The sequence below is a fragment of the Schistocerca americana genome, chromosome 7 (genome assembly GCF_021461395.2).
Source record: "Schistocerca americana isolate TAMUIC-IGC-003095 chromosome 7, iqSchAmer2.1, whole genome shotgun sequence".
NCBI classification, from domain to species: domain Eukaryota; kingdom Metazoa; phylum Arthropoda; class Insecta; order Orthoptera; family Acrididae; genus Schistocerca; species Schistocerca americana.
In genome coordinates, this window is record NC_060125.1 from 373,474,098 (window position 1) to 373,495,584 (window position 21,487).

At 42.9% G+C, this 21,487-nt stretch overlaps 1 protein-coding gene across 1 annotated transcript in view; it reads left to right on the forward strand.

Annotated features, from left to right (window-relative positions):
* Positions 1-21,487, forward strand: part of LOC124622406 (lipase 3-like) — a 78,192-nt gene that overhangs the window by 15,522 nt on the left and 41,183 nt on the right. The window contains exon 2 of the mRNA XM_047148094.1: positions 12,401-12,596. Within this exon, the coding sequence (XP_047004050.1) occupies positions 12,401-12,596 (196 nt within the window). The remainder of the gene's footprint in view (positions 1-12,400; positions 12,597-21,487) is intronic.

Consider the following 21,487-nt stretch of genomic DNA (forward strand, 5'->3'; position numbering starts at 1 on the left):
TTTTATCAAAATATTATGCGTTTTTAGTTGACTGTGCTCATACCTCAGTGCAAGGTAACACGTACCTCATTTTAAAATAATTCTTAGTGATCTCATTTGCAAAGCAGGCATGTAATTGATGGTGGCGAGTAATTGAAACCAGATATTTGAAGAAACTTGTTGAACTACGAAGTGAAAATTTCATAGCATATTTCTTTGTGAAGAAATCCAAAGATGAGACTAACATAGGTTTACCACTGCATCATTTCCACTCCTTCGAACAAATTCGAAAAATTGAATCGTATTAAGTTGGAACCTATAACACTGGAAAGTCAGCTACTTTTCAGAACTCAAATACAGAGAACACAATCACACATTAATATCAAGTTATAAACTAAAACAATGGACATTTTTCTAATTGTTATCAGTTTTTTCAGAGTAAGTGCCAACCAAGTGTCAGGAAACATTCTGCATCACTAAAGCATCTTCATGAAATGTTTTCCTGAGAACAAAATGTGTAACACAAATATTAGCCAGGCAAAGTTGCATGTAGTTTCAAATCTCGAAGTCCGGTACAATATCGAAAAAGGTTCTAGTCTAGTATAACAGCGGGAAGATACAGTCAATGCCTTCACTGTATAACGTGGTAATGTTTGTCCTGTCTAGTGGAAATATTTTTTAATGAATATAATTTTTGTAATTAGTACAAATAAAATTAAAGTTAGTCTTTGGCAAAAATTCTCCTCCGAAGTGTAGGTCCTGTCGCTTACAGAAAAGATCAGTAAATTTCGAAAGAAGACTGATCCACACCAGACAGAAACTAAATGCATCACATGTTATAAACTTAATTATTTTAATTCTCTCAAATTTAATCAAGGTAAAAAGCATTCAGTGCTCTGATTTTGCAAAACCCTGTGTGTGTAAACGGATTTAACTGATTCAGAATTAATTGTGAAACAGGCACACACTTGAGACTCATTGACGTGTTTTCTGATGAGAATTGCAAAACTGAGACTACCAGTTGGCAAATTTATTCATTGTAGTGGAGTTGTTTATTAATGTCGCGTCTGACTCTGTGAAATGTATCGCAGCCTGACTGGATACGAACAGAGTGCAGGCACCACACGTCACTACCATGAATTCTTCAAAAATGGTTCAAATGGCTCTGAGCACTATGGGACTTAACTGCTGAGGTCATCAGTCCCCTAGAACGTAGAACCACTTAAACCTAACTAAGCTAAGGACATCACACACATTCATGCCCGAGGCAGGATCCGAACCTGCGACCGCAGCAGCAGCGTGGTTCCGGACTGAAGCACCTGGAACCGCTCGATCACAGCGGCCGGCCTGTTCACCTCCAATCTCTGCGATGTCCTTACTTTTCAAGTCCGTAAAAAGTTACTTGCTCTTTTTCACCTCCCGTCAAAAAAGCGACCACCAGTGCTATCAAAAGTTACTGCAACCCGCCAGAAAATGCGTAACATCAACATGTCAATGAACTGAATTTCCTCCTCTCTTCTCTAAACAGCTTCCCGCAGTTATAGTCTCCTGATGCCACTTCTATCACACCGATTGCTGCTCTCACAACCATAGCCTAGCCTCGTGAGGCCCTGAGAAATGCTAAAAAACTGTCCACGAGGCTAGTCGCTGACTTCGCAGCAACAAATGAATCTTTAGTAGATCAGAACTGTTTTGCCATGTTTTCTGGAAAGCTAGGAGATGTTTATCAGCTGAAATATTTCTCTTAACATGATCCTTGTGCCTACCACACATTGACAGATTCCCATCCATCAGAAAGAATCTTTTTCGTCTAAGCCATCCAGAGCAGGCCCATACTATAACTGCACAATAGCCAGCTCACTGCCCTTGCAAAGGAGCTTTCTCCCTGACTAGGTAAGGTCGTTTTACCTGTCGCTGTCCACCCCTACAGTGCTGTCAAAGGGTGCACTCACTCGGCTCCCCGCGGATCGATTCGCTGAGCCTTGCAACAAGTCACCCGTCTCATTAACAGCACTTCTCACTTCCGAAACTCGCCTATAAAAGCAAACTGATGTACCCAGTACCATGTTAGATTAGAGAACGTTAAAAAGAGGAAATTAAATCAGCTCGTGTAACCACTGTAATCGTATAAATCTCATTACACTAACTCAACGCCTCTCCAGTCACATTATTAAAAATACATAAATTGAAAGAGACTTGCCGAAATATTTGTGGCTTTTCAGTTTAAATATCTCAATGGTAGTTTGTTAAATCACTAATGCGGATACTGAAATTTCTTTTACTCTGTTTATATATGCACAAGATAATTACAGTACTTCAACTGGAAAGCAGTTGTTTCTGATGGCGTAAGAAGTGGGAATCAGGGTCATAATCGTACCAGCGATCAAAATCGCAAAGAGCAATGACAAATGAGGGAAAAGTGAGCTTTTTCAGCATCTGCAGTCTATTTTATCAATTCATGAAACCAGAAAGTGGCTAAGAATTATAGCAAAACGTCCTATTCATCTCTTAATATAACTGCCATGGAGGGCACGACTACAAAACAGAGATAAAGCAACAGAGTAGTACAAAAAGTACAATAATATTGTTTATTAGATAACTGCCATGGAGGGCACGACTACAAAACAGAGATAAAGCAACAGAGTAGTACAGAAAGGAAGTATAAAATCGTAAATGATACGTTATATAGCAAAGGTAATGTTATCGAACACAGCCCCACTAAAGTGGAGTTACCAAAAATGGTTTTTGGAAATCCTGTTACCAAGGAATATTCAGTATATATCCACACTTAGAATCAAGAACAGCCTGCAACGTAAGTAATTTGGAAGTAGATGTCCTTAGTGCAGCAAATAAGGTTAAATCACTTAATAAAGACAAACTTACCGATCCAGATAGTCTATCAGTTGGGTTCCTTTCAGAGTGCGCGCATCAAACAGCTCCATTTTAGCAATCATACGCAAAACTGCTCGCTCTACAAAAGATCCGTGCTAGTACCTAATAGCTACAAAGTTGTAGAGGACACATCAGCACACAAGAAAGAAAATAGGAGAAACCTGGTGAATTGTAGACTCATATCATGGGCATCAATGTGTATCGGGATTTTAGAACTTATATTGAGTTCCAATATTATGAAATACTTCGAAGGAAACGATCTATTGAAACATAACCAGCGCGGGTCCAGAAAACAACGTTCTTGCGAAGCATGATTGGCTCTTGAAACTTCCTGTCAGATTAAAACTGTGTGCCGGACCGAGACTCGAACTCGGGACCTTTGCCTTTGCCTTTTCAGTCCGGCACAGAATTTAATATGCCAGGAAGTTTCATATAATCGAACACTCCGCTGCAGAGTAAAAATCTCATTCTGAAACATCCCACAAGCTGTTGCTAAGCCATGTCTTCACAATATCCTTTCTTTCAGGAGTGCTACTTCTGCAAGGTTCGTAGGAGAGCTTCTGTAAAGTTTGGAAGGTAGGAGACGAGATACTGGCAGAAGTACAGCTGTGAGGACAGGGCGTGAGTCGTGCTTGGGTAGCTCAGATGGTTAGAGCACTTGCCAGCGAGAGGTAAAGGTCCCGAGTTCGAGTCTCAGTCCGGCACACAATTTAATCTGCCAGGAAGTTTCATATCAGCGCACACTCCGCTTGCAGAGTGAAAATCTCATTCTATGATTGGGTCTTTACTCACACCCGATGTGCCAAATGAAACTATTATTATTATTATTATTATTGGCCGGTAGTGCGATTAGATTTTCGATTTCCTGTAATAAAGTAGGGAAGTCATCTAGTAAAACCGAACCAAAACCGAGTTCCCAAAGGAATTCTTATAAGCTCTCTGCCGTTCTTAATCTCTATAAACAATGAAGCCATCTGAGCAGGCCTCAAATTTGCAGATAACCTCGTATTTTATGGTCTCGTTAGGTCATCAGAAGACCAAAACGAACTACAAAATAATTTAGACAAGATATGTGTATGATTCAAAATAATCGATTGACCCTGAACAAAAGAAAGCGTGAGGTCGTCCATACCAGTATTAAAACAATTCCATTAACTTTCGGTTGTACAATTAATGACTGAATTTTAAAGGCTGTCGATTCAACTAAATATCTAAGAATTACCATACAGAACAGTTTAAATCTGAACCATCCTATAGAAAATGTTGAGAGAAGGCTAACCAAAAACTGTGGTTTGTTGACAGAATGTGTAGAAGATGTAACCTACATTACTCTCATTCGTTCTCTTTTGGAGTACTGTTACGCTATATGAAGTCCTTACCAGATGTTGTTGACGGAGGGTATCAAAAAACTTCACAGAAAGACGGCTCGCTTTCTATTGTCTTGAAATCAGTGCGAGAGAGCTGTAGATATGATGAGGGGAGGGGTTCAATCATTAAAACAATGCTTTTTCTTGTTGCGGCGAGAGATTTTCATTAAATTTCAGTTACGAACTTTCTCCTCCGAAAGCCAAAATATTGTGTTGATGCCCATCTACATAGCGAGAAATGACCATCGTGATAAAATAGGGAAATCAGAACGCGTACCATAAGATGTAGGGGTCCACTTATCCCATTTGCATGTTCGAGATTGAAACGGTACAGAAATAGTATGAAAGTGGTTTTAGGAACCCTTTGCCAAGCACTTAAGGGTGAATTTCAGAGCAATCATGCAGACGTAGGCGCAGAATCAGTACTGAGAGTCTCTATGCTCGGACGTGTGAGTGGGCATCTCGTATGCGTCGCGAAGCTAAGTTTGTATCAACGAGTGCTGTTGTAAACAGTGCAGTTCATTATTACCGACATCTGAAAAGCTCTCCTTGAATTTGTTTAGGGAGAAATGTGAGTAAAACATATCAACTTTCAAACAACGTAAATCATTTGTACCCATTTTGTGAAGAGTAGTAGTTCTGTGCAAGGGGTGCATAACGGTAGAGTAAACAATAGATTAAGTTGCTCCAGATTATTAATGCAAACAGTTTCTAAACAACGGACGAGCGATTAACAACAATTATCGATGCATATTTCAGCAAGCCTAATAACAAGTATATTCTGTGACTCAACGTCTCAGGGTCGTAAAAGGGATAAAAAGAATCGTAAGTTAACTACAGACTGTAAATGCGTTAGGTGACTTTTTTTTTACGAATGAATTCTAATTCGTGATCTAGCGCGCCAGTTCAGTTCACATCAATATGTGTACCTCATGTGGAACTTGTGTCATGTACTCTGTATTCTAACTCCTTTCATATGAGACGTTTTCTTTGCCAGAGATAGTTGTACTGCTGATTTCAGCGACCAGGTTGTCGATAACTTTACCAGGATCTTAGGAAACCCTCTCATTAGCACACCCTCAGATGGGGAAGCCTAATATTTTAAGATCAAAGGCATCGGAAGTTAAGAATTTGTATTACTTTGCAAATTTGCTGGTTATCTGGGTCTCACTGCAGACATTGTACCTGACTGCCAACTAATTTCTACATTCCGCTCTAATGAAATATTATCAGATGCAATTGTCCTGCGATAGTGACCGGAAAAGTAGTTTGCCGAGCGCAAAATGTAAAAAAAGAAATTAATCAACAAAATCATGTTGACCGTCACCTAATTTTGGTACCAGATCAGCCCTCAGAATGCCAATGTGTTTTGTAGCAATAACTGTCTTCTCTGCGAAACGTAAGTTTCTGATGGGTCCATCATAATAGAGGAAGCACCAGCTGATTACCCACCTGCACAGGAAGTGCCCAGCGGATTCAGCACAAACTGGAAGACATGGAGGACACTGAACCGAATAAGGACAGGAACGGCCCAAGTGAAGACAAATACGATTAGGTGGGGTGTTGGAATCACGGATGATAAGTGTGACTGTTGCGCTGTGCGGGATATGGAGCTCCTGCTTGCCTGCCCAAACTGCCCTCACAGGTACAACCCCGACGATTTATGGCTGGACAAGAAAGAAGCCTTGGGCGTGGTCCTATACTGGGCTGAAAAATTGTGGCCTGGTTTCCGGACACGAAAAGTAAAGTAGAGGTGGGTCCATCACTCACCAGGCACATTGCACACGATGTCTACAGCACGTTCTGCATGGTCACGTACATCATGTGGATTCGATGAACAGATGCGAACATTATTTATTTATCTGGTTTAATGACTTGCAGTGACTGAAGCTAAACGTAAAATAGTTGAAGATGCTTTTGAAGCTCCCTGTGTACTGACCTACGAGCGATATGCAATTTCTGTGAGGCCTTCTGAATGGACTTGTGTGGTTAGCGCTCGTATACATTCGGTATTTCTATCCTACGTTTTAGGCTAGCGAGTATGGTGTTTCACATACAAACTATGTGTAGCCACGCTCTGCGTCGTTTTTTCTCGATCTAACTGCCGAAGTCCTTTAAGCTGATTTATTACAATAAGAGCTTCTCGCGTTGTACAAAGTAAGTTGCTCTACATTCCTTGGAAGTCTGATTATTTATTGAGTTTAGTAAATATCTCTTGGAACATCACATACTTTCAGACTTCATGGAATGCTAAAAAGACCTGTGATGGTCAATGTTACTCTTAAAATAAAGGTCTTTCTACTAGAGCTGTCACTAAACATTACTAGCGAAAAAATTATATAATTCTGGAGCTCAATAGTTAAGCGAAGAACTTCAAAAACGAGGATAAAGTTGATGCAATTTTGTAAAGATATTATAAAATGTGAAAGTTGCAACTCAATAGTTCCCATTACTTTTGGGTCAACAATCGCATTCCAGGAACTCATCCTTGTGTTTCTTTTAAAATTACGTTTCCGATTGAAATATCATTGTTACCTTACCAGACACTCTAATGTTTCGTCTGAGTAAATTGGCTAGTTGATAGAACTACTGGTCGTTGGACAGTTCTCCACGACTTTCTACAGAACTGTAACAAGTAGTCCAGACTCTTTACTGACACACAGCAAGAGGAACACTTTTCATATCTATAGTCTGATTAAAATTGCTTCTCTGTTGACCTAAAAAAATGCTTTTTGAGTTGATTTCCTTCAGTCAGAGTGTTCAATCCCACGATGGAACCGTTCGCCATTATCAAACTGCCGCAGTTCACTGTCAGTTTCTTGTCCGGCTTTGCTTCTTGAAGTATTTGGAATTGTGAATCCCGATTCCTGGGATTGCCCCTTTTATTTCTCATTTCATCAGACATGATAACACACACACACACACACACACACACACACACACACACACACACAAAGGTACTAATGAAATGCATACCTTTTACACAACGTTAGATAAGCGTCGTACATGAGGCTGACATTTTTTAATACAGGAAGTCATCGTTGCGATTGGTCCTGAAAAATCGTAAATATAAGCATATAACGTATGATGGAGACGTAGTGTAGAGGTTAAGATGCATTCCTGACGTGTAAGAGACCCTGGTTGCAGATCTCGTTATATGCTTTGAAATATTATATTTCTAGATCGTATCAAAATGACTTGTATTTTTTAACAAAATAGTTTAAATGCATTTTTTTATTTCTCATAGTTCGCCGTGTCATTTTCATAATCATATTGACTTTTTTATTTGTTCTTACTTTTTATTCCTATCATTATTTATTCGTTCGTAATATGCATGTATCGCCTATAACCTGTCAGCAGGAAAGCATATCGGTTGGTAAAGTGGCAGCTCGTGTAGCCAGTTGAGGATAGTTTCAGATAACCAGTGGAAGCCGAAAATTACAGTTTACTTTTAGTAGACAAATTGAAATTTTCCGCCTTGAGTTCCCTCGTGAAGGATAGCTTTAATCACCGTGAACAAAACGAGTGTGATTAATAGTTCTGCCGCAGGTTGTTGGCCTCAGTTTTCGCGGACACAATGCACATAACGAGTCTATGGGTAGGTTAGGACACGAGTTTAAAATCAGAGCCACAAAACGCGTCGCCTGCCGCAGCTCACTCATTGGTCACGTAAAATCAGCACCGACAGAGCATCTCGCGTTCCCATCATAAGTCTCGGAAGCCGCTTCCAACATTGCTCCGCATTACATGTTAAGTATCAGCATTATTCAAGTGACCTACCATGTTTACACTGTGACAGTTACTGACTTACGTGAAAAAAAACGTAAATTATTTAATTACGGCGTGCACATACTTTATTCAACATGTAAACGTCACTACAGATATTCGGATTTAGGTTATGTCGTGTCCGATATGCCCGCCATCATTGGCGATGATGTGGCGCAGACGAATAACGAAAGAAGGATCCTTTATTGTATGATTATATGATAGCGGAACAAACACTGGTAGCAGTTACTTCTGTAAAATATCTGGGAGTATGCGTACGGAACGATTTGAAGTGGAATGATCATATAAAATTAATTGTTGGTAAGGCGGGTACCAGGTTGAGATTCATTGGGAGAGTGCTTAGAAAATGTAGTCCATCAACAAAGGAGGTGGCTTACAAAACACTCGTTCGACCTATACTTGAGTATTGCTCATCAGTGTGGGATCCGTACCAGGTCGGGTTGACGGAGGAGATAGAAAAGATCCAAAGAAGAGCGGCGCGTTTCGTCACTGGGTTATTTGGTAACCGTGATAGCGTTACGGAGATGTTTAATAAACTCAAGTGGCAGACTCTGCAAGAGAGGCACTCTGCATCGCGGTGTAGCTTGCTGTCCAGGTTTCGAGAGGGTGCGTTTCTGGATGAGGAATATATTGCTTCCCCCTACTTATACTTCCCGAGGAGATCACGAATGTAAAATTAGAGAGATTAGAGCGCGCACGGAGGCTTTCAGACAGTCGTTCTTCCCGCGAACCATACGCGACTGGAACAGGAAAGGGAGGTAATGACAGTGGCACGTAAAGTGCCCTCCGCCACACACCGTTGGGTGGCTTGCGGAGTATCAATGTAGATGTAGATGTAGATGTAGAATTCTGCACGGTGCGCTCAAGTGTCGGAACATCGATGCTGTCGATGAACTCCTGAATGGCTGTTTTCAGCTCAGCAGTGGTTTTGGGGTTATTGCTGTACACCTGGTCTTTAATATGGCCCCACAAAAAGCAGTCGCATGTGTTCAAATAAGCAGAATATGGCGACCAGTCGAGGCCCAAGCCAGTAGCCTCAGGGTACTCCAGAGTCAGAATGCGTTCCCCAAAGTGCTCCTTCAAGACATCAAACACTCTCCTCGTTCGATGGGATCGAGCTCCGTCTTACATGAACCACATATTATCGAAATAAGGGTCACTTTGGATAATGGTGATGAAATCGTCTTCCAAAACCGTCATGTACCGTTCGGTAGTCACAACGCCATCAGGGAGTATCGCACCTATTTTTCCGTGACTGGACATTGCACACCACACTGTCATCCGCCGAGGGTGAAGAGACTTGTCGATCGCGAAATGCTGATTCTCAGTCCCCCAAATGCTCCAGTTTTGCCTACTGCAAACCCATCCAAATAAAAGTGGGCTTCATTGCCAAACCAAACCATACTAAATCCCACCACTCCCCGCGGCCAACAGTGCAGTTTGAATGTCCCTGCGAGTACCGTTCAGAAGTTATGACGATTTTATTTCATATAGTTCAATAATTGGAAATTTGTGGTAAGGGCTTATGGGACCAAACTACTGAGGTCATCGGTCCCTAAGCTTACACACTACTTAATCTAACTTAATTTAACTTACGCTAAGGACAACACACACACATGCCGGAGGGAAGACTCGAACCTCCAACAGGGGGAGTCGCGCGAACCTTGACAAGACGCCCTAGACCGCTCGGCGTTCAATAATTATCACCCTTTTATGTGTCCCTCATAACCAAGCGGTTGTTGCGGGGAATGAACCGACGGACGTAGCAAGCAATGAGGCGTGTCGTGATCCTCAGTTATTTCAGTGTGCCATCCCCCGCATGCTGTCACTTTGCTGTTGAGGTACAGAGTTATGCGTGGATGGCTAGAAGTGACAGATAATAAGCTACGTCTATTAAAGCGCACTACGCCGCCGTGGCGTAGCTCCTTTCAGCCGCAAAGACAGGATGAGGTCCCAACTCGTCCTCGCATACGCCACAGTCGTCTGAGCGCATAGCTTCCTGACCCGCGAGAGGACCCTCCAATGTGTGGTGCTTGTGGCGTACCGATCACTGTGCGCCACATTTTACTAGACTGTGTTAGTGTCAGAGCGTAGCTGCAGATTTGCCGGCAGATCTGCCCTCTATTCTGATACTGAAACGAATGTGGTCAGAGTTTTAATGTTTTGGGATCCGTCCAACTTGCTTCCGAAAATTGGCTCACCCATGTTTTTCTAGTCCGACAATCCATATCCCTACGTCCCTCTGCCGTTGTTTTAGCTACTCTGTTGTGTTACTTCTGTTTTCATCTGTAGCACCTTTCAGTATATCTCCTTTGTCCTGCGGCTTGTGATATGGAGTGATTGTCCGGATCAACGCGAGTGAAGCAGGAGTGCGCGAGTGAGTGAGTGAGTTTGCCAACGTTTCTAGCCCTTTACCCATATATGTTTCTTTTAATATTTGTAAGGTGCTGAAAACCTCGCCGTCGAGCGCCCGTACCTCCCAAAAACAAGAATAACCAAGCGGTTGCCAGCAGCCGATGTGGCAACGCTGTAGCGGCAATTGACGGACGTCCAATAACAAATACCTTTAATAGGACGATAGCAGTGGCTCCCAACCTTACTTAGACCTTTGTAGTACCCTCACTCTTCCTCCTTCCCCCCCCCCCCCCCCCCTTCGTCTGCCCACCCTCCCACACCCACCCACACACACACACACACACACACACACACACACGCGCACACACACACATAGATACATTATCACCAACTTAAGCACCTAACTTAAACTGTAGAACGAAAGACTTTTCTTGGAACACATTTATTTTTAAAATGATGAAAGATTAATGACATTTAGATTGTGTGCGTGTGTGTGTGTGTGTGTGTGTTAGAACTAATGACGAAGGAATTCGTAGTGCATCGCTAATGCTACTCACAACTCCTTCTCAGATAAGAAAGCTAACTATCGACAGCGATGGTAGACAGTTGTCACAAAACATACTTTCCCTGCATAACTCTTCTCCATTGCGGCACTTGCTTCACCTGCGCATTGCAACCCCTATTTAAAACCAACCAAGTTAAAATGTGCTCTACGATTACTGTTCATGAATCACTTGATTGCTGCACTGCTTACTTCTGAACTGGTAGAAATTGGAATACTTCAGGATGCTAATGCTTTTCGTCTGACCACAGCCGCTGATAGTAATAGTAATAATAATAACAATACTGTGTACAGCACTGAGTTAGCCCTTACATAGTCACTGCTGTGTACTGCTTACAACTTGGAGAAGATATTTTCTTGAGATACTTAGACTTTGTTATGTATATGTCTCACTCTATCGTCAGCGATGTAGGGGCAATGCACAACATATCTGTGTAGCGGGTGGACTATGTGAGGAACCTGTAACCTCCATCGCATTAATGCTACTAACTGAGAAAAAGTATTAATAACTTTAGAATCAGTATTAGTCGAAAACAGTCTTGGCTGCAATTTTAGTTTTTGTTATTATTAATTATCAACTATGTGTTTCTCCTTATTTAGGCATCTTCAGGCTGATCTTAATTTGGTATTCCTTAGGAGGATCCTCTAGACAGTGTAGCTAAGGGGCATCGTCGACTACATCAGGCCAACATCGCCTTCGTTAACCTCAGTAAATACTTTCTAGAAGGACATGAGTGACTCCAAGAGCTGCATAACGCGTTCACGTTCACAGGAGCAAATAATATTATGCCGATGTTGACCTGATGTACTAGACGATGCCCCTTAGCTACACTGTCTAAGGGATCGTCCTAAGAAATACAAAATTAAGATCAGCCTGAAGATATCTAAATAAAAAAACTAAAATTACAACGAAGAGTGTTTTCAACTAATACTACTAAACACTGGTTTGCTGATTCATGCCACAGATGGATTGGAAGAATTATTATAGAATCAGTATCAGGGTCCTACAAAATTGTAATAACAGTAACGATTTTTTGTAAATGATTTAGTTTCGCGACTGAAGCGGACTCGAATCGTTTAGTTTTAACCCCTCAGAAAATTTCATTTTACCCCTCAGGGGGTAATTACCTCCAGGCTTGGAACCACTGGGCTGTTGTGCTGTGACGCACATTGATGCAGATATGGTAGCTGACCACTTTGCCTAGAAAACTCCTGACTATCTAATGTCCACTTACTCAAAGAACTACAGCTTTTTCTTGTTCACTGTGGCGTTTTTAATTATTCCGCATATGTTTAAAGTCATTGTGTTGTCTGCAATCAGAAATTTTAGAATGAAACTTACTGTTCCAGTTCACTGATAGGCCCGACTGCAACGTTGCAGAGAACGCTCAACGGCGCATAGCGGCATAGCACAGAAAGCCATATGAGTATGAACTACCTGGAACTTGCCTGTGTGCAGGCGCAGCTCCTGAGGAAGTACGGCTACCCGGTGGAAGAGCACTTCGTGACGACGGGGGATGGCTACATCCTGCGCATGTTCCGCGTGCCGTCCAGCCCCAAGGCGAGTGGGGGCTCCGGCTTCCCCATCCTCGTGATGCACGGACTGCTCGCCAGCTCCGCAGACTGGGTCATCATGGGTCCTGGCAAGGGCTTCGGTAAGTGGCGGTGACTATCAGCTCACCTCGGTCTGGCGTATGTGTAGAATGTTGAAGAAACAATGATAACGTTGGCCTAGTTACAGCATGTACATTTGGTATCCTCATTGGATAGCGATGGGAACTGAAATCGTTAAACTTCCCATGATCGGTACGTATTTCAGAAATTGAAGACGAAATGTGAAACGCTAAGAGCGACAAAATTCGATACTTTCGTAGTTGCCCTGTAAATTCTGAGTGTGCCATGGCTAATAACTTGAGATTGGTTCGAAGTACTAGATAAAACTCCTTGTATGTTGTATGTTAATCAGGGACCTAGAAACGACGGAGAGGCTCCGTCCCCACCACAGCCGCAGTGGTCCACAACCCCACGAGGACTATGGCAGTCCACTTCATCCCTCCGCCGCCCCACACCGAACCCAGGTTTATTGTGCGGTTCGGCCCGCGGTGGATCCCCCAGGGAACGTCTCAACCCAGACGAGTGTAACCCCTATGTTTACGTGGTAGAATAATGGCGATGTACGCGTACGTGGAGAACTTGTTTGCACAGCAATCGCCGACGTAGTGTAGCTGAGACGGAATAAGGGGAACCAGCCCACATTCGCCGAGGCAGATGGAAAACCGCCTAAAAACCATCCACAGACTGGCCGGTACACCGGACCTCGACATAAATCCGCCGGGTGGATTCGTGCCGGGGACCAGGCGCCCCTTCCCGCCCGGAAAGCTGTGCGTTAGACCGCACGGCCAGCCGGGTGGGCTAAACTCCTTGTACTTCAGAACACTTCCACTAGATTTAAGCCAGATTTTGCCAGCAGCGGGAATTTTGTGCTGCAGTGCGTTGTACCTTCGTTTGTGACAAGACAGTGAAGGTGTTTTCCATCAGAGCACAGTGCGTAGCAGGCCAACGTTTTACGTCAGCGTGGCAGGCCAACTGGCTCTGGTCGAGTCTAATAGGTAGTCGCTGCGTTCTGCTAAGGTAATTGCTGTAATTCAGGTAAAGTTCGTATGCAAAACAGTTACCAGGTGTGCTAAAAAGCTAAAAGTACATTTCATTGCGGAGGAAACTGAACCGTTAACTGACGCTGTGTCTGCACATACCTGTACATGGGACTTGGTCAATTGAGACGTCGTCATTTGTAGTAATGCTAGTAATAAAAATGTAATAACTTTCCTAGATATTGCCAATAATACTACATTTATAATTTGATGGCAATGCTGTCTTATAATATATTAGAAAAACGGGTTATAAAAATGTATACTTGAAAATATTACCAGCAGAAGTGATAAATGATGCTAATAAAAACAATAATGAATAAACAAATGAAGGACAAAATACGATTTTTTAAGCGTAAACGGTTGCCTATGCTAACAGAATTTCATTTTACTTAAATTACTTGTTAGTAGCCTGCTCTTCCACGTAGTTCAAAAGTGACGTGAACTGATGACAAATAAATATGAAATATGCTTTCAGCCTCTCTTCATCGTCGGAAAAGTGATTGTTAATCAGTATATCCGACACACCCTCATCCTCTCGGATCAAAAACATATTGCTGACTGTTTAAATGCGTTTCGCAAAAGTCGGAAGCGAATAATTCTCCTTCTTTATAGCCAGTTATTTGTTGTTGAAATCCCTGGGCTAGCAGGACAGAACGGATGAGGTTATATTTGTGGAAAGGGGCCAGAATAAGTTACTGTCAGTTGCACTCAACATATAAACTTTATTTGTTAAAACACACAATCACACAAGCAAGAACCACAAACTCTCAAGTTTTTAACGAAAGACCTCCTTTGATTTCATTTAGATCGGCTGAAGGCCACATCGAAAATCCAAGGCACAAGGACTAAGCGAGCAATTGAGGTACAGGAGTTCTTCTGGAGGTATCGCTTCTTTAGAAAAAAAAAATTATCTTCAATATAAATCGGCTGAAAGCCTTATCTTAAATTTTTCCCATAGAACTCGGCTGAAGGCCACACACTAATCAAGGACAGTGTTACGGGTTAAGGCCGAGACATAGATTTTCAATGTTTAATCTAAATAGGCTGAAAAATCGGCTGAAGGCCGCATATCAACAAAGCAATTTAATAGCTTACGGCCTAGGAAGAAGAGCTTTCAATTTGAAAAGGCGGAAGACCTCAACCTTAAAATATTTCGTGTAAAACTCGGCTGAAGGCCTCGTACTAAAGAATAGCAATCTTATGGCTTAAGGGCAAGACAAGGATTTTGAATTTTTAATTTAAGAGAGACTAAAACTCGGCTAAAGACCACACACCATGCAGAAAACAATTTTACAGCTTAAGGCCTAAAGGGAAAAGCTTCTACACTTCAACTAAAATAGGCTAAAGGCTTTATCCTAAAATACATCACATAAAACTCATCTGAAGACCACATATGAAACCCAAACAATCTCACGGCTTAAAGCCCAGAGAAAGAAATTTCCAGTGGTTAATCTAAGCTTCAAAACTCGGCTGAAGGCCACATACCAACTAGAAAATATTTCTTACGGCTTAAGGCCTAAACAAAATTTTTCAACTTTTAATTTGAAAAGGCTGAAAACTCGGCTGAAGACCACTTACCAGCTTGAAACAAATTTATGACTTAAGGCCTAAGAAGAAAAGCTTTGTAATTTTAATAAGCTAAAACTCGACAGAAGGCAACACAGAGTACTTAAGACAAAAAAGGAAATCACTATGTAAAACACGAGGAGCGGCGCTCAGAAGGTTCCAAGGGTCGGCCTAGGAAGGTAACACTAACGCACGTTTAGGTGAGACAGGCAGGCAGATCAACAACCTCTTAATCGGAAGACAACCCAACCGACGGCCAGCCGATGAACCAACCAACAACATCAGTTCTGCTCCACCCGACCAGCAAAACGACAACAAGATGCCAGTAGCACAACAATGTGGATGCTGGTGCCCAATCCAGCCAAGTCAGAATAAACGCCCAAAACTACCAACACACCTCAGCTGTCGAATTACACGCCATGCTGGACAGCATCAACACGACGAGGAAAATACACTGCCAAAAATTACGTCAACGGCCACAAGGCAGAAGATACCGCTGGCACACTTCACTAATGAAGGAATGAAGTAAATAAAGCTAAACACCACACAGGAAGACGACTGCAATTCTAGCCGACTTCAATGCACACACATTGTCACTCACGGGAATCTCCCAGAAAGCGACAACCAGGATCAAACGAAGAGATGTGATGGCAGTTGAGGCTTGATAGTAGGTAAAGTGAGCACTCAAGTTTAGTGTCCATGCTGGGTGGGCTACGAGCTTTGTAACCTTCGCAAGGGTTCGATTCCCGGCGGGGTCAGGGATTTTCTCTGCCTCGTGATGGCTGGGTGTTGTGTGCTGTCCTTAGGTTAGTTAGGTTTAAGTAGCTCTAAGTTCTAGGGGACTGATGACCATAGATGTTAAGTCCCATAGTGCTCAGAGCCATTTGAACCTTCGCAAGAAGCGCCTCACAACTCCAACCCCGCATGCACGCCGCCAGCGGCTCCGGCCTGACTACGCGCCACAGAGACTTCCTCCCTGCTCTGCCCCAACCGACCGACTGCCACACACAGCACACCTGGACATTATATCTGCCACACCAAAGATAGTATAGCTGTACTAGTATCGATACATGCTGCTGCTGTCACTCACGGAGAGAAGACAGTAAAGTTATAGCGGTAACCGAAGAAGAAATAAGACACTGAAACCAACGATAAAAAACAAGGCATGACGCGAGCCAGCCACGTCTCAGTTATGCTGTCAGTAAACCCAGACATTTCTTTTTCCCGACGCGATCCATCAATACTGTACAGTACATTGGCAGTTCTGTTACAGTAACAACACGATGAATACTCATCTCAGACGTCATGTGTGGACTGAATAGCTGACGCGCTTAAATGCGCTGCGTAGTTGAGTTTTGCGTCCCTGCTGACGTAAAACGCCCTGTCCTGCTCCTAGGGAAACTTGGTTTTACCAGTGTGTTAGTACCTTTGCTCATGACATAGGAAAGCTGAATACGCCAAACACGTCTGATATCGGTGGTAAACAGGTTACAACCTGTTCCTTTCCTACAACCAGCAAGCAGTAGTACTTTCTACTGCATTTCGGTGATTTTCGACGTGAATCTTTTGTATCCAGTGCTTTACGTCGAAAAAGGAAAGGCATGATTAAAACATCAAGAAGAATACTGAGCTTCAATTCAAGGAAAGCCGTTTGTAACAAACAAATGGACGATTGATGCTCAGAAGTAATCGCCACGACGTGATGTAAGTTCCGACCAATACAATGTAACTGTGTATTGTGCAACATAAATAAATAAACTAAGAAAACAAAATATGGTGTAATTTTGGGATATAACTGCATGATCAGCCGATCGTACAAAATATTCGTCGCCCAACATGTTAACTACTGAAGAAAGAGAGGATAATAGATTTTCTTGAAGTGAAGTAGAGGAAATTTTATTTACCATTGCGTAAATGATGTCAATATGTACTCTTTGTAAGTGACCTAATGCTGTGCACATTCTCCTTGGAAGTAAAGCATGATACTTACATTTTTCTGCGTCGATCACTTTTTTATTTACCATTACTCTTTTCGATGATTCACACCATTACCTTTCAAGTAGAGAATTGCTTAGTTGCATAGCTGGTGTTAGTAAATAGCACAAGCGCCTGTCCACAGCACAAGACCACGGATAATGCAAGTAATTTTGCGTCTTTTGCTGTAGATATTTTTTTAGGAAGGAATTTTTTAAGTTGAAAACATGAATTTGTGATAGCAAATTGCGGTTACAGGGGCAGTAGAGTTATAAAAAAGACTGCGTACTGATACTTTTTGTAAGTCCTCTCCGCTGTACGTTATGTTTACACTGTCACTTAAGAGATGTTGTACATGTTACTCATCTGCTTGCTTATCTTTGTATCCAACGTAAACAAGCATATCTGCAAACGTACGATATCTTTAAAGTGACAGTGTAAACATAATGTAGAGTGGAGAGGACATACAATGAGTACCAGTACGCAGACTTTCTACGACCGTAATGCCCCTGTAACTATAATTTCGTCACAGATTCATGTTTGTTTCAAGTTCGAAGTTAGCTTTTCTAATAACCTTCTTTTATCGTTAGCAATAGACGCAACATAACCTGTATTGCCCTCCGTCTGCTGCTGTGGAAAGGTGTGCGTGCTCTCCACCAACACCAGCTATGTGTTGTCTTGTGACAGCCAGAGCGAGAGCACCAGCAGCAGCGAGTACTGTTTGTATAAAGCGTTTATTTTGCATTTTGTTTACGACCTTCCACTAAGGAAGGGATTCTATTTGTGTTTATCTGCTCTGCATAGTAACTAACAGTTCTTGATAAAACTTTACGTAGTTTTCGTGTTAGATTTCTTAGTGTTTTCTTGATCGTTTAGAACAGAAAGCGCCCTAAAACCGTCTTTTGTTTGTTTCGCGGCCGTTAGCCACTAGTCACTTGAATCAGCAGTTGTCTTGTGACAGCCAGAGCGAGAGCACCAGCAGCAGCGAGTACTGTTTGTATAAAGCGTTTTTGTACTTATTTGCTGCGCTTAGCTTTTAAATAGTTTTTCTGGGAAAACCTAGCGTAGTTTTCGCGTCTCGTATTTCAGTGAGTGTTTCTTGATTATCAGAGTAGCTCATCAGAAGATTATCTTGGGAATTTGTCACCGTATAGAGTAGGGTAAACATAGTCATGTGTAGGGACTGTGGTTGTTGTGAGCGGACGCAAGGAGAATTGGCCACTCTTCGGGGACAGGTGGAGGCTTTGTCTGTTAGGCTCATCGAGCTCGAGCCGCAGGCGTCGGCTCGTAGTGGCGTTGGGGCAACTGTGGTGAGACCTATGCCTACTTCGGTGGCCTTGGAATCACATGGAACCCCTGATGTCGCTGCGTCTTCCGGCAGTGAGCATCTTACCGGTCAGCCATCACTCCAGGGTGAATGGCGGACAGTGGTGGGCTCGCTCGTGCCTGGCCGAAAGGCGAAGGTGGGATCTGGCCGCGTGGCAGCTGCCTTACCCCTTTCCAACAGGTACGGGGTGCTTCCTAGTGGTGATGACATCGTTTCCGAGCCACCACAGGATGCCTCGCCTGTTGGGCCAGTGGCCGATTCTCCGGCAAGGTCCCGACAGTCACAGAGGGCGGGCCTATTAGTTATAGGGAGCTCCAACGTTAGGCGGGTTATGGAGCCCCTCAGGAAAATAGCGGGTAGGTCGGGGAAGAATGCCAGTGTGCACTCGGTGTGCTTGCCGGGGGGGTCTCGTCCGTAATGTGGAGGAGGCCCTTCCGGCAGCTATTGAACGCACTGGTTGTGACCGGCTGCAGATAGTAGCACATGTCGGAACGAATGACGCCTGCCGCTTGGGTTCTGAGGCCATCCTTGGTTCCTTCCGGCGGCTGGCTGATTTGGTGAAGACAACCAGCATCGCACGCGGAGTGCAAGCTGAGCTTAATATCTGCAGCATAGTGCCCAGAGTCGATCGCGGTCCTCTGGTTTGGAGCCGTGTGGAGGGTCTAAACCAGAGGCTCAGACGACTCTGCGACTATAATGGTTGCAAATTCATCGACCTCCGTTATTGGGTGGAGAACTGTAGGGCCCCCCTAGACAGGTCAGGCGTGCACTACACACCGGAAGCAGCTACTAGGGTAGCAGAGTACGTGTGGCGTGCACACGGGGGTTTTTTAGGCGAAACGATAAAATACCTGACGGCTTACCAGAGAGGACATTATCATCGTTGATAAAGAACGTCCGTCCTCAGAGACCAAAAACAGGAAAAGTTAACGTAATATTGGTAAACTGCAGGAGTATCCAGGGCAAGGTTCCTGAATTAGTATCTCTTATTGAAGGAAATAGTGCGCATATAGTATTAGGAACGGAAAGTTGGTTAAAACCGGAAGTGAACAGTAACGAAATCCTAGACACAGAATGGAATATATACCGCAAGGATAGGATAAACGCCAATGGTGGAGGAGTATTTATAGCAGTAAAGAATTCAATAATATCCAGTGAAGTTATTAGCGAATGCGAATGTGAAATAATCTGGGTTAAGTTAAGTATCAAAGGTGGGTCAGATATGATAGTCGGATGCTTCTATAGACCACCTGCATCAGCAACCGTAGTAGTTGAGCGCCTCAGAGAGAACCTGCAGAACGTCGTGAAGAAGTTTCGTGATCATACTATTGTAATAGGGGGAGACTTCAATCTACCAGGTATAGAATGGGATAGTCACACAATCAGAACTGGAGCCAGGGACAGAGACTCTTGTGACATTATCCTGACTGCCTTGTCCGAGAATTACTTCGAGCAGATCATTAGAGAACCAACTCGTGAAGCTAACGTTTTAGACCTCATAGCAACAAATAGACCGGAACTTTTCGACTCCGTGAATGTAGAAGAGGGTATCAGTGATCATAAGTCAGTGGTTGCATCAATGACTACAAGTGTAATAAGAAATGCCAAGAAAGGAAGGAAAATATATTTGCTTAACAAGAGTGATAGGGCACAAATCGCAGAATATCTGAGTGACCACCACCAAACGTTCACTTCTGAGGAAGAGGATGTGGAACAAAAATGGAAAAAATTCAGAAACATCGTCCAGTACGCCTTAGATAAGTTCGTACCGACTAAGGTCCAAAGCGAGGGGAAAGATCCACCGTGGTATAACAATCATGTACGAAAGGTACTACGGAAACAAAGAAAGCTTCATCATAGGTTTAAGAGTAGTCGAATCATAGCTGATAAGGAAAAGCTGAACGAAGCGAAAAAGAGCGTAAAGAGAGCAATGAGAGAAGCATTCAACGAATTAGAACATAAAACATTGGCAAACAATCGAAACAAGAACCCTAAAAAGTTTTGGTCATATGTAAAATCGGTAAGCGGATCTAAATCCCCTATTCAGTCACTCGTTGACCACGATGGCACCGAAACAGAGGACGACCGAAGAAAGGCAGAAATACTGAATTCAGTGTTCCGAAACTGTTTCACTGCGGAAAATCGTAACACGGTCCCTGACTTCAGCCGTCGCACGGACGCCAAAATGGAAAATATTGAAATAAACGATATCGGAATTGAAAAACAACTGCTATCACTTAGTAGCGGAAAAGCATCCGGACCAGGCGAGATACCCTTAAGATTCTACAGTGATTATGCTAAAGAACTTGCCCCCTTTCTATCAGCAATTTATCGTAGATCGCTGGAAGAACGTAAAGTACCTAGCGACTGGAAGAAAGCGCAGGTCGTTCCCATTTTCAAGAAGGGTCATAAATCAGATGCGAATAATTATAGGCCTATTTCGCTTACGTCAATCTGTTGTAGAATAATGGAACATGTTTTGTGTTCTCGTATTATGACGTTCTTAGATAATACAAATCTCCTTCATCATAACCAACATGGATTCCGCAAACAGAGATCATGTGAAACTCAGCTCGCCCTATTTGCCCAAGAAATTCACAGTGCCGTAGACACTGGCGAGCAGGTTGATGCCGTATTCCTGGACTTCAGGAAGGCATTTGATACGGTTCCGCACTTACGTTTAGTGAAAAAAATACGAGCTTACGGAATATCGGACCAGGTTTGTGATTGGATTCAGGATTTCCTAGAAGAAAGAACACAACATGTCATTCTTAACGGTTCAAAATCTGCAGATGTAGAGGTAATTTCGGGAGTACCGCAGGGAAGCGTGATAGGACCTTTATTGTTTACAATATACATAAATGACTTAGTTGACAACATCGGTAGCTCCGTGAGGCTATTTGCAGATGACACGGTTGTCTACAAGAAAGTAGCAACATCAGAAGACTCGTACGTACTCCAGGAGGACCTGCAGAGGATTAATGCATGGTGCGACAGCTGGCAGCTTTCCCTAAACGTAGATAAATGT